The sequence below is a fragment of the Drosophila tropicalis genome, unplaced genomic scaffold (genome assembly GCF_018151085.1).
Source record: "Drosophila tropicalis isolate 14030-0801.00 unplaced genomic scaffold, ASM1815108v1 contig_573, whole genome shotgun sequence".
In the NCBI taxonomy this organism is placed as follows: domain Eukaryota; kingdom Metazoa; phylum Arthropoda; class Insecta; order Diptera; family Drosophilidae; genus Drosophila; species Drosophila tropicalis.
In genome coordinates this window covers 2436106-2448938 of record NW_027173049.1, presented here as the reverse complement: position 1 = coordinate 2448938, position 12833 = coordinate 2436106, and the positions used below count along the sequence as shown (strand labels likewise).

Sequence of the window (12833 nt, the reverse complement as noted above, 5' to 3'; positions counted from 1 at the left end):
TAACTTCGAGCTCGTCAAAGTTTGCAAGTATATTGTTACTCCTTCCTTACCCATCTAAAAAGTCGAATGTTTACAAAAGAACGGCCTTAAATCTTAGCACAGCAAATAACGAAGTTATGACAAGTCACTGTTTTCCACCGATCGTTTCAATGGGAGCTGTATGATATACATACATAGTCACCCGATTTTAATCAAAGATGCTTCTATCAATGCGTCACACACTTCTAACCAAATTTAATATATGTACCTTTTTGCAAGAGTATAATAAATGTGCATAGGCATAAATAGTGTTTAAAATGTGCGAATTCAGTTTTTCCTCATATCTAAACATTTCGCCAGTGTTGACTAATAATTTTTATTTTAAGTAGTAGATTTAAAAAAGTAAACCAGAAAATGAATTGTTTGAATGTTAGCAATAGTTTTGGACTGATTTGCAGAGCAATAAACTCACAGTGTGATTTACAAATACCCCAAACAAACGAAAGCCAGGAGGAGTTTATTGTGCTACTAAACTATCTTAATGCTAAAGAAAGGGTAAGCAAGCCTCTTTGCATCCAGATCGATACAGTAATAAATATTAATCCAATACTAATACAGCTATTGGCTGCAAAATACTTTTGCCAGTTGCCTGCTAACGTTGGCAGCTTTCGCGTCCTCGGACAGTTGCAGCAACTGGGCATCCTCACAGCCACAGAGTATGTTCTTAGCAAGCAACAGTCTGAACAACTACAAGTTGATTTGATTATATTTTTGGAGAGTCAACATGAGCTCCTTTCCAATGTGTTTTTGTCGGCTGCATTTGGTGAGAAATGTTATTAAATGAATCAACTCTATAAACAGCATAGATATTATTCTTGCCAGATTCCGAGTATGGCATGATATTAACATCTATCCTTATTGATGCTTTGCGTAATCTCTTCATGGGTTTGGCTCGAGATCCAAAAATCAGTAATTTAAGCTATGTGGAGGCTTTGTGTCAATCATTGCCCTCTGATGCATTGGGTGTGTGTGTTCATATGCATCTGGGCGTCCTGTTGGAGCTGCATGAGTCGACGGAGATCGGCGAAGCTTTTGCCAATTTCAGTGCATGGATCAATGAAGGAGTCGATGAGCTCACTTTCATCAGGACAATCGCTTTAAAGGTACACTTACTGGAGTCAAGAAGGAGTAATAATTCAGGTTTCTTTATTTATTATCAGTTATTGGCTAAGCATCAACTGGAAGCCCTCAACTACCTCTTTAAACAGTCTATTGAGGAAAACTTTAAGAATTGGAAGTTCTACCTCATACTTGTTCAAGCCATAGCCAGTTGTGGCCAGACAGAGACTCAGGCCTTTATGAAAAGTATAAATTAAATCATCAAGTGATTATCTTTTCCTAACCAGTAAATTTGTCATCATTTAGAATACCTTAAAAATCGCCTTATTCACACGGCTAGCATTGGTTGTTTCAGTTCCTTTTTGCATTTCCTGCTGACAGCTCGTGCAATATCGGCTAACACTATGGATGTGCAACAAAATTTGGAGAACTACGCACTATGGTACAAACAAAATATAGGCGAGATGTCTTATGCTTTGGATATGGACAAGTTTCAGGTTGTGTTAAATATGCTAAATGATTCCCTACATCTAGAACAAGAAGTTGCATACCTCGAGGTAAATATAAACCTGTTAGTCTAATTGCGACGACTCAAAAACATCAATTATTTCATTATAGATCCACGTGGCTATTGCTATTGCGCCGGGTGGCAAACTAGTCCAGGCTTATAAAACTAAATGTCGAACTCATTTGTCACAATTGAAGGCGGATGCAAAGCGCAAAGGTGCAGTAATCGAGTTGGATTAACAGCAACGACAAGAATTAAATGTATTTTTTAAAAGCAATCTACATAATGTATCATTATAATTTTTGTGATCGTCCCTTGCCGGCAGCCGGTTTATTTCGTTCATCCCAAAGATTTACTCCGTCGCATGCACAAATCCTCTTGAAGTTTTGCAATATTCCGGCTGAACGGGCAATTATGCCGCACGCAATTCTGTTAGAAGGTAAAAAAATTTTTTGTGAGATGGGAAAGGCGGTTGAAGAAATAACGAACCTCTCGTCGCCTTCATTCTTTGGATTTTGATCTGATAAAATATTGGACCTGTCAGCTATGACAACGGCTCTTCCGATTATATCCCAGACCTCTAGTACTGAAGCCACAAAACGAAATGTTGCCCTTCCGTCTTCATCTGCCTGAATCTGTCCCAAATCACCAGCAGGACGCTCTGTCGGAGGTGATTCACGAGGATTATAGGTTCCCCCCACGGAAGCGCACCCCCTGGAAATGTCACCGCTCTCGTGAACATAGAGACCATGTGTTCCCGGATTAAGTCCATCCACTACTCCATCAACAACCACACCCGGCTCGTTGGCTGTTATGGTTGTGAATCGAATGACACCCTGAACCGGAGTGCGATCGACCACACTTCCTGTTGTGTTAATGACAGCGACGGCTGATTGGCCCCCAAATCCGGAGAGAACAGCTTTGTGGCCAGTGCTTTCAATTCGATTATGGACCTCCGACCATGGCCTTTGAGTTTGTATTATCACGCGACCCTTTTCCACATCAATTTCCTCCAACTGGCCCATGTTTTCCAGCGCTTGTCTCAGGGTGTCAGCATAGTTCGTATCATCCTCGCGCATTTGCACTGCAAATTCAATCTAAACTTAAGTTTTAGTATCCATATCTGATAATGTAACAACTAACCTTAATGGCACTCATTCCCACGAGCAAAGTGCAGTTTAACAATGATAAACAAAAATTTATCTCCCGCAAATGTCACTTGAAACTCAGGAAAACAAAAACAAAAATATTTAAGAGCGAACACACAATTCGTCAGCCAGTGTTGCCAGATACCTATAAAACAGAATGTCTGCTGAGTTAACAGTAACAGGGCTACAACATATTAACGAGTTCAGATTGTCTGGGTGCGCTGCAAAACTCAAAACGAATAGCATAAAAATTTATTTACAATAGTTGGACTCCGATTATCCGGGACAGTCGGGACCAGAGCCATCACGGTGAATCGAGAGCAAAATTTCCACGTATTTCGTACTTACATACCTTTAAATCAATCCACAAACAAATGTTTCTTAGTTCTACAAACGTTTATTGATGGCTTGATGATAATGTTCCTCATTGATTGCTAACTAAAACGGGGAAGCCCCGAATTCGTTTTACTATTTTAGAAATTATTATGATTATTTTATTATTAGTTAATCCTGGATAATAGGGGTGTCTGCTTAATGGGAGCCCGGATAATCGGGGTCCTACTGTATTTAAGAAGAAATGGTTCAAAACGAGAAGAGATTAGAAATTCTGCCATCCTTGTTTGTTTGATTTTGAATTTAGTTCACTTAAAGTAATTTATTGCAGCCTAAACTGGATAAATATGTATTTACAATGTTACACCTCTAATATCTATAACTTAAATCGATATATACTTATTAAAATCACACTTTTTCATTACTGAATTTGAAGCCCACGCCGATCTTGGTAACATCGGTGCGGCTCAGAGTGGCACAGGGACAAGGGCAGGCTGAGTTTCATTCCCATGTCGCATCAGACTTCCGTGTTGGTCACCGTCGATGGTAGGGTCACAGTCACAGATGCTGGGCTAGTTGGAGTCTGTGCAGCACGCGATGTCGATGGTTCGATGGAGATGGCGTTAATGCTTGGTGGGTTGGAGGCGGGCTCTGCGAATGCGGATGTTTGGCTTGGGATGGCATGTGGATCTGCTTCCGAGTATGGAGGTGCTGGCAAGGCTGCAATACCAATTGCCGAATTGCCATCTATTGGCGGCGGGAGTTGCGGTGTTCCGGCTGCTGCTGTAGGCGTAGTTAGATTGCACATTCGCATAACTTCGTCATAGCTGGGCAAATCTTTTTCATCTTTCTCTAGCTGTTCGCGAATACGATTTGCCTCCTCGCTGCCTGGCTCAATGAAGAAGATGTCGCCATAGCGATTGTGTGGTCGATCTTCTGATGCACTGTAAACAGTTCCTTGGCGATCTGAAAAAAACAAACAACAGAAGACACAAAGAAAATCTATATAATCATTGAACATTAACAAAACGTATTCAATACCCAATTCCCGGCGTCTTTGTTGGTTCAGCAACATGGAGTCGTACATGCGCTTGGCCAGCTAGCATAATGAAACAGAAATTTGATTTGATTTTAATCGCAGTTGTTCAATGCTCTGCAATGTTCAAGCTCAATGGCTAAGTACATACGTATATCAACTGGCTTATAACAAATATGGCAAACAGAAACCCAAGTGTCATAATCAAATTAGCTGTCAAAGTCATTTTGCGGCTCTTTCTCGCCTTACGACCAAAAATCTATTGACGAAAATAATCGCTCGCCCCCTCCTACATATACATATGTACAATAAATTGATGTATATATATTTGGTTGGTCAGCGATTAGATAAACCTACACGGCACACGTTACCAATATCATACCATGTCGTCGTTGCTGCCGTCGTCGTCTTCGAGGCGGGCAAATCTTCGCCAGAGTTCTATTCTCAATGCGCACATAGAAGCACACGATGGGCAGTATGCAGAAGAATAGAACGATAATGGCTAGATATATCGCCAAATTAATGCCGAGTTCGCTACTCCAGTGCATGGCGGAGCTGTATCCATTCCCCTAACTTGCAACCAAGCGATGTCAATGTCTACTAATCACGGTTAGGTCCCACATATGTATGTAGAGGACTTCTCTAGTAGAATTTCCCTGATTAGATTGCGGCACTCACAACAATTTCGAAATAATGTTGATCGCCAGCCTACGCACAATGATAATTCTATTCTGTATATTGCGTACAGACTTTATATTTGTGATATATATTCTCGTACTGTAGAAGGTTGATTAGAATCTGACGTAACTTACAATCGGGCATATCCATTGCATTTGTTGTGGGCCGACTCGGCCGACTCGAACTCGGACACAAGCATCTAATGATCCAAACAATAGCGCACTTGATGCCAAAATGTCAATTCTATTATTATTACAAATTCGGATAGATAACATTGATGGAAACTGGTGGATTTACCTGCAGCACCACATAAGCGACAAATCCGACTATGAGGAGCAGAAAAAACGTTACCACAGCACCCATATTTTGCAACGAACTCTCTAAACAGACTAAACCGAATGCCTTATCGTGCTCCCATTTAATTTGCAATGTCTGAAACGTAACCAGAGCTAAACAATATAACAAGCCGGACGCCTTATCAACCAGCAAGCCAGTCTGCATGGGTACTCGTATCCCGTCAATAAAGCACTCCTAGTTTTATGGCTTTATGAGAGCCGTTCTATCATGGCTAAAAATGGACATACATACCACCACGACGACGATGACGACGACGATCCTGATTGACCGGGTCGAAAGTACTCGGCACTGGCCTAACCCGCCAGCATTTCGTTAAAATAATCCACAGCAAATACTTAGAATGGTTAAGAAGTTATTCGAGTAACATATTGAAAGCAAAGCTCTATTTTACCTGCAGGCTAAAATATATCACCGGTATGATGAAGAAGAAAAGAACGAATAGAACGATCAGGAATTTTTCCATTTCGTTGTTAATTTGCTTGCAAAATCAAAAGAAAAAAGAAAACACAATCGAAACGCTTGAATAGCCACTTAGAACTGCGAATTTCTGTTTATATCGACGAGAATCTTATCAAGTCCCCTACAAACATATGTACATATGCAGGAATGTATATTGTTAGGTATGATTAATCTAATCGTTTATATATCATAAAGGACCATAGACATACCGAAAGCAAACTCACGACTGCGATGATTCTGGGATCCTCGATAACGTGTACCACAGCACTTTTGAACAATGATCCAGAGTAAGAACTTTTTGGAAAATGGGAAAAAGGAATCACTCGGAATCACTTTAGGGGTCTAGATAGATATGTATTATGTAGATCTACCTGTAGCAGAAAATATACTATTGGCATGATTAAGAAGAGTAGGAAGAAAACAGCCACATAGATAATAAATAGATCCATTGTGCCGTCACAAAGGAAGTGTCACACGAATCGTTTGAATAGTCACTTAACACTGAAAACTTCTATTGCCGCACAATGAGCCACGAATTCGCTATCTAGATTGGCCAACTTAATAAAATTTGAAGGCTTATCACTCTTCTGTTTTTAATTTATATAAAGGAAACCACAAATTGACGATAAGATTGCCCGAATGTAAAATATAATATGCCGATTAAAAAAACACATTGACACTAAAGATCCTGTGGGTTGCATTGGCCGGTCTCTTCTTTCTTTCTTTCATTCACTCTTATTGTCAAATTAATGCAATTCAAAAAAGTTCTTGCTTTTAAAATTCAAAATATAAATAGAAAATGGAGAACTGGATGCCACCTACCCCGACGTGGTTGGCGCTGACTAGGATGCTGTTGGCGACGGCTTTGACGCGGTGGTTGCCACACTTCGTAACAGGACCATAGCAAGAAACGCAGGCAACAACATAGCACGGCACAGGATAGGAATACTATGAAAAAACCCGAAAAATAGGCCAAAATATCCTCCATTGTTCACATTTGGAAGAAGCGCACACACTTTCAATGGGATAATAAACTGGGGTATTCAGATTCAGATTCGCTCCATATAGAGGTTGCCGGGCAACTGTTCCACTATCCATCACAACATTTGGAAATGCTGAAATGTGTCTACCACTGCGAAAGGGAATGGCACTGGAACGGAAACTTATCACAGATTGTTTATTAGTTGACTTGTTCGAAGCAGGTGAAGCGGGCGAGCGATAAGCAGTCTCACATTGTGATAAGATAAGATGAGGTTAAAACACACCGTAGACTTGCATGTGACGAAATTCCGCATACATACACCTTATAAAAACTACCTCCTATACATGTATTTGCAATACTGCATCTATGATAAAGAATAATTGCACTGCACGTGACTTGGGATCAAGAACCGACCATGTCTTCCCACAAAATAACATCTGGTCCTGTGGTTAACTCTGAATCGGCTTAATCTCGTTTGATTATCAATATAAGACAACAAAGTTTGTATCTTTAAGATCTAGTTAAATAAAAATGACAAATAAGAGAGGAAACAAAGAAACGCCTGGGACATAGCTGGATGATAGCACAATATTATTGCAGATTGGTTTGAATATATTGTCTTGTGGTTATGTGAATGTTGGTAGCCCATTTCTTGTGCTAAGCATTGTCTAATCTGGGAGTTTCATCGAAGTTTGATCATTCAAAGAAACGGAATTTCAGTCAGGACAGAATATTTCTACTCATATGACAGATTAGGAAACTCTGAATCACTCTGGAAGAGGAAAGTGAAACCTTAAGGAGACTAGATCCAAGGAGACTATAGGTATGTATATTTTCAAAGGTCTAAAAGTCTTTACTTGGGTTGTATAATTTATTGATTAGGACGATAAGCCGTGATCGTATTGACTATCTTGCTCCTGCGACTTGCTCAATGTACAAAAATCTTACAGAAACGAACTATCGTGAGCTCTTTGCTCAAAATGAAAACAACTCCATTTTAGTAAGATGTTTATATCTTTTGATTACTTTTAATTAATTATTTCAGAGCAGTGTTACTAATAAACTAGCACCGTGGGAAAACAAACAAATTTATTGTTGCACAAGGGGAAACAGAGGGTCGGAAAATGGGTTTTCAAGGTCGGGGTTTTTTTTAATCTGCTCACCTGGCGCCGAACAGTGTCGCAGACTGGCCATCGGTGATGTTGGAAAGGAGGCGCTGAATCTGCTCATTGGTGGGGCACTAGCTCTGGCAGGATTATGCCTTTTGCATTTTTTGCACACATATTTCTATAAAACACGAAAGGAAACTACTTTACACTGCTTTTCCTTGTGCGTTCAACTGAGTCATCGACTTATTTTCGGACTTACGCTCACAGATATATAGACAATGACCAGAAATATAATTAGGAGCACACTGAACTCGTACCAATGGAGCTTGCCAAACATATTGTGGCAATGCGGAAAACCTGGAGGCAACTGTCTTTCCATTGCTTTCAATAGGCAGGCGGGTGCCTCACTATAAATGGCTACATAACTAAAAATTGACCACAAATGGGCAAACAGAAGCACCCTTACGGGGCGTAATCGATATCTTTTGATATCTTATCTAAAAATTACATCAAGAGCTCTTTTATCTTAATTTTCTGTTGATGGATGAGCTTGCTCACCTGTATTGAGGTTTAACTCTGCGCCAGGTGGATCTATCCGTATAGAGCGAAGCACACGTGCCGGCTGTCTAGAGCCTGCTGCACGCCCTCCACCATGGCCCTGTGCTGGTTGGGTTACAACGTTTTTGCGCATGGCGCAGAGACAACACACCTACAGACAAAATGTTGGGTGAAAGGGGATCTGGGAAATCTGAAAATTCAAGCCAACTTACTCGCAATAGAATAGCAACAATTACCAAAATCAGAAACCATCCAACAAAGACTGTTATATACAAGCACATAATGGCCAACTATCCGAATGGAAGGTGAAACTAAATCGAATTTACCACCGAATCGCGCAAGAAACTTTACTAAAATGGCATAAAACAATTTGGCATGGCAGGCAGCGCTACGTACTACTCTTATCGCTGCCAGGGCAAGTCAATGATTAGTAATATATATATTTTGTATAAATAAACACAAATGAATGACTCTTCACACATACACAAACAGGTGGATTTGCAGGTGGCACCCAGTTGACATTATCAATGCACTGAACAAATACCTAATGTATGTCCAACCATCCAATCAGATGGGAGTAAGGTTCGAGCAGTTGTAGGAAATGCTTAAACTCGACCTAATCCATTTGATTTCGGCTAAAGCTCATTTAGTAAAGAATTATACACATTTCGCTGGCATTTTTCTCTCAGTGTTTGGAGAATACGCACCTGTGTTTGTTGGGCGACGACTGGGAGGGGCTATGGAAACTTCTGCGTCGTATACGCCGGAAGCATTGTTACGTCTACTCTTAAAGCACAACTGTTAGATTGCAGAATGGAAGTGTCTTTAGATATACGTAGGTAGTTCGAAAGGGAAGTGACCACACTTACAACAGCCACCAATAGAATCAGCAGCAGAATATAGTACAAATCGGTTAGATACATTTTCCCCTTGCAAAAAACCGAACCCAATTGAATGGGGGTAGATTAGAGAACTGATGTGAGGAATGGCGTTGAAATTATTCAGGTAACAATAGCTCATTTCATCGTCAATTTGTGGTGTTAGCCACAATTATACCCCCGCAATGACTGTATTTTTGTACTATCTTATCGACTCAGAGCTTTTTTTTATGGAACTGAAGCTTTAGGACGACTGGGAGTTGTCAAGAGTGTCAATTTGTTTATACTTGTTAAGGGGGTAAAGTCTTACCCTCAATGGCCAAACGCAACATCATCTCATGGCGCAGTAGCCGGGCATAGACTCGCATATTCCATTCTTGCAATTTCAACTTAACGAACAGATAGCACTCCTTGATATGTAGATGCGGTTGAGTTTTCTATATTCAAGTACAAGATACGCTTCATGAGCTTACCCTTGTCACCAGAGTTAGAATTATAAGCAGAAAAAGCCCACACAGCCAAAACTCCGTGTACATTGAAGGATTATCAATGATTCAATTTGGATTTTGTGAAAACAGTTCTCATTCCGAAAACAATTTTGATTGATAGAACAGTGACTCCTGGGAGCAGAGACTTACCCGTCACACTTTGGCCTGGGCCGAAGCAACAGATCAACGATCTCAATTTGTAGTGCGGGCAGACATAGGTCTGTAAGAAATCGGCAAATCAGATTCACTTGTCTATATGAACGGATCCTGCACTTACCCGCAGCAGTATGAGGAATATCAGGAAAAAGGATATAAAATAATAATATTCCACAAAAGACATTTCAAGCGGACAACAAGCAACAAGTGCATGCAAATGAGCTGGGGCAAAAACATGAACTAAAACTTATCATTTTGATAAGGTGGGCTGCTCAGTGATAAGATGAGATAAAGCTTTGCGTCATTAATCGCAAACAATGTGTGTAAAATGAAATAAATATATAAAAATAAGTAAATATGCGAATGCATATGTGGTAGAGGAAAGACATTATCAGGAATTGTGGAGCATTTCAAGCAAATCCAATTCTAATTTTAGACAAACCACGAAGCACACACACACATTTATTCACATTTGTCCATTTGTGTTTTATCTAAAGATTAGTTAAGGTTGTCTCGTGATAACTTAACATTTATTTTATTAAGATAGTTTGCCTTACCATGCTTAAGTCTTTTGGCATTCGAATTGCCCCCATTACAGACATTGCTCCGGAGTTTGCCTTTCATCTTGTAAAAGGCAAAACTGAATATGACAAGATTAGATCGAAAGTGCAAGCAATCAACCCAGAAAATAGGTTCATCATCATTGTTTGAACTTCGAACTACCTAAAAATGACGAATGTTTTTTAGCTGCTAAAATCTGATTTAATTATTTCACAATTTCAGCTGTTTATCTTATCAAGTGATTCATGCTAATATTAACTTGTTAACTAATCATGCAATCATTGAATCCCTGCCACTCAAGTCTTAATTTTAATCTAAGACCACATATGAAATTTTTGAATTCGAATTGAGAACTTGTGGCAAAGGTTTTTGAATGAAAAACGACTCAGTTTAAACCTACAACTATGGCTGATTAAGATGTTTCAATGAAATAGTTTAGCGTTGGCTTAATCAAACACATATGCAGGTTTTGAGTTAACTTACTGAATCTATTTAGATTTTGAGTGGGAGGATTATTATTCTGCTGTCGTCGTCTGGTCTTGCGTTTTGCTTTGGCATATGCATTAACAACAAACTGTGGATCAATTTAGTAATTAGTTTATCCATCCAAACAAAAATAATGATACTCACTATTACAATTAATAGGAGAACCAACAGAAAATAGCCGAAACCTGAAGCGGCATCCGACATTTTTATAATAATTTCTAAAAAATCGACTAAAGCAACAATCTGGCTATGACAAGTGCCATTCGATAACTGACCGTGGGGATAGTTCAGGCAATTTTAAGGCAAGCGTTATTATCTTATCAAAAAATTGATTGTAAACCAATTGAAACGATGAATAAATGTTGGTAAAAACAATAACAACAATAAGCACTCCTAAATAGGCCCTTACCTGTGCGACTTGTTCTGCCGACGACCATCACGGCGATCTGTTGGTCAAAAACAAAAGGTAATCTTAATGAAATCTCACTTCTGACACACTCACTTTGATCATAACGCCGATTCCTAAGAACAGGAATAGCAGGCAGATGTATAATCCGACTGCCAACATTTCAAATGCTCCTTTAAACTCTTTGTCCAAAGAATTAACAAGTTCAACTGAAAAGCTTCAACACACAAATTGCCAATAATAATTTAAGAAGTCAACTGGTTTCTATACCCTTGCAAAAGGAGTATTTTACTTTCGATACAATGTTGGCAACTAGGACATTTATTTTGCTAGAAGACCTCTTTGTTTTAAACCTAAAGGGATCATGTTAAAGTGGAAGGATCAATGCTTGAATGAGTTGTCAGCAATTGAGTAAATACCAGAACTCGCTAAGACTTAGGAGCATTACCCTACCGAATGGTCCTGGTCTGCGGTTCCCACAATTACCAATAATCCCTTGGTTAACTTAATTTCCAATATCCAATGGTTTATCTAAGGGCATCCATAGTTAGTGTATGCAAGCTTCGTCTAGGGGTCATGTTGGCCCGGCCCCCATGATTTATTTTCCTTATCAATAATTGTTCTTTGTGATAAGGCAGACAACTTGTTGCCCGAAATCGCAGAACCCGATTAAGCCTTATCGGTTAAGCCAAACGCAGTGGCAAAACAAAATTGAGGCAAAGTCTCCGCGCATTGTGTCTGTGGAATTCAAGTTCAAGCCACAAACTGACCCAATTTAATAAATCTGAAGTAATTAAAGTGAACTGCACAAATAATTATAGGGCGGTGCAGAGCCAGAAGGAAAAAAATACGTCTAACGAAAAACGAAAAACAAAAACTTTGTTGAAATGTGATAATTAATAGCTTGGCCTGGGAGAGGCAACGATGGTTAGTTGGTTGTTTTGTTTATACCCTGTATCCAGTCGTTGTTTAGGGTATATATGTATATGTTATCTAGCTATGGCATGGTGAGAAGGGACCAGGAATTAGAAAGCTACTCCTGAGGACACCTGTAGACAAGCAAGAGTTGCTCCTTGAGGCTTCCTAATAATTGAATAAACTTGGAAGTCAACACACATTCTCATCAACATTTCCATCGTGAAGGGTCTGGCGTGGGAAATTTTTCAACGACCATCTCTGAGGTAGAGGGTAACTTAAAGTCGGCGTTTCATCTCATGTGGAGATAAATTTAGACTTCAACTGCGCCCAAGACAATGAAAATTGTAACGAAATGCGAATTTTTTTCTTTTATTGTTACAAATCGGCAACGGAACGTGCGAGTTTACGTGAAAAAAGATAAATAAAACCAGCCCGAAACAAAAATTAGACGATGCCTTGAACTGAAATTAATGAGCCCGCTTTAGCCCCGGCCAGATGAGATGGCTCAGCATTTCTTTTGTTATTCCGTCAATTGGTAACGCCTCAAGTCAGCGGCAGAGCCCGTTAGCCAGCCAGCCATGCCCAATTGCCCCCGGCTCCTACATGGCTCCAACTTTGGCTCCAGCATAGCCACCACGAGTGCATCCATCTTTGGTGTTGGGCACGCTTCATGC

The 12833-nt window shown here is 39.8% G+C and overlaps 3 protein-coding genes across 18 annotated transcripts; 1 reads left to right on the top strand and 2 right to left on the bottom strand.

The window, feature by feature from the left end:
* The first annotated feature begins 267 nt into the window (after window positions 1-267).
* LOC137575246 (uncharacterized) lies at window positions 268-1883 on the top strand. Of its 2 annotated transcripts, XM_068287702.1 has the most exons (7): window positions 278-298; window positions 372-534; window positions 598-802; window positions 862-1142; window positions 1200-1344; window positions 1405-1655; window positions 1717-1883. In XM_068287702.1, the coding sequence occupies exons 2-7, from the start codon at window positions 394-396 to the stop codon at window positions 1843-1845; spliced, it is 1152 nt and encodes a 383-aa protein (XP_068143803.1). In that variant the 5' UTR covers window positions 278-298; window positions 372-393; the 3' UTR covers window positions 1846-1883. The 2 variants fall into 2 exon arrangements, with proteins under 2 accessions (XP_068143802.1, XP_068143803.1); XM_068287701.1 differs by having other exon boundaries at window positions 268-534.
* Window positions 1842-2894, bottom strand: Ccs (Copper chaperone for superoxide dismutase). 3 transcript variants are annotated; one of them, XM_068287704.1, is made up of 3 exons: window positions 2750-2894; window positions 2096-2703; window positions 1842-2035 (listed from the first exon to the last, which is right to left on the bottom strand). In XM_068287704.1, the coding sequence occupies exons 1-3, from the start codon at window positions 2762-2764 to the stop codon at window positions 1900-1902; spliced, it is 759 nt and encodes a 252-aa protein (XP_068143805.1). In that variant the 5' UTR covers window positions 2765-2894; the 3' UTR covers window positions 1842-1899. The 3 variants fall into 3 exon arrangements, with proteins under 3 accessions (XP_068143805.1, XP_068143806.1, XP_068143804.1); XM_068287705.1 differs by having other exon boundaries at window positions 2096-2690; window positions 2750-2891; XM_068287703.1 differs by having other exon boundaries at window positions 1842-2703.
* A 514-nt stretch (window positions 2895-3408) lies between these two features.
* Window positions 3409-11088, bottom strand: LOC137575288 (uncharacterized). 13 transcript variants are annotated; one of them, XM_068287770.1, is made up of 3 exons: window positions 10980-11088; window positions 10833-10923; window positions 3409-4053 (listed from the first exon to the last, which is right to left on the bottom strand). In XM_068287770.1, the coding sequence occupies exons 1-3, from the start codon at window positions 11037-11039 to the stop codon at window positions 3605-3607; spliced, it is 600 nt and encodes a 199-aa protein (XP_068143871.1). In that variant the 5' UTR covers window positions 11040-11088; the 3' UTR covers window positions 3409-3604. The 13 variants fall into 13 exon arrangements, with proteins under 13 accessions (XP_068143871.1, XP_068143874.1, XP_068143869.1 ...); XM_068287773.1 differs by lacking the exons at window positions 10833-10923; window positions 10980-11088 and adding exons at window positions 9783-9852; window positions 9910-9984; XM_068287768.1 differs by lacking the exons at window positions 10833-10923; window positions 10980-11088 and adding exons at window positions 9455-9554; window positions 9618-9743.
* Between the last annotated feature and the right edge of the window lie 1745 nt (window positions 11089-12833).

Excerpts from the sequence above, each read along its gene's own strand:
- LOC137575246 (XM_068287701.1), top strand. The coding sequence starts at position 394 with ATGAATTGTTTGAATGTTAGCAATAGTTTTGGACTGATTTGCAGAGCA. Across the intron at positions 1,345-1,404 it reads GACTCAGGCCTTTATGAAAA|AATACCTTAAAAATCGCCTT; the intron begins GTATAAATTAAA and ends GTCATCATTTAG. Across the intron at positions 1,656-1,716 it reads AAGAAGTTGCATACCTCGAG|ATCCACGTGGCTATTGCTAT; the intron begins GTAAATATAAAC and ends ATTTCATTATAG.
- LOC137575288 (XM_068287763.1), bottom strand. The coding sequence starts at position 8,547 with ATGTGCTTGTATATAACAGTCTTTGTTGGATGGTTTCTGATTTTGGTA. Across the intron at positions 8,418-8,478 it reads TTGTTGCTATTCTATTGCGA|GTGTGTTGTCTCTGCGCCAT; the intron begins GTAAGTTGGCTT and ends TTTTGTCTGTAG. Across the intron at positions 4,054-8,266 it reads AGAGTTAAACCTCAATACAG|ATCGCCAAGGAACTGTTTAC; the intron begins GTGAGCAAGCTC and ends TGTTTTTTTCAG.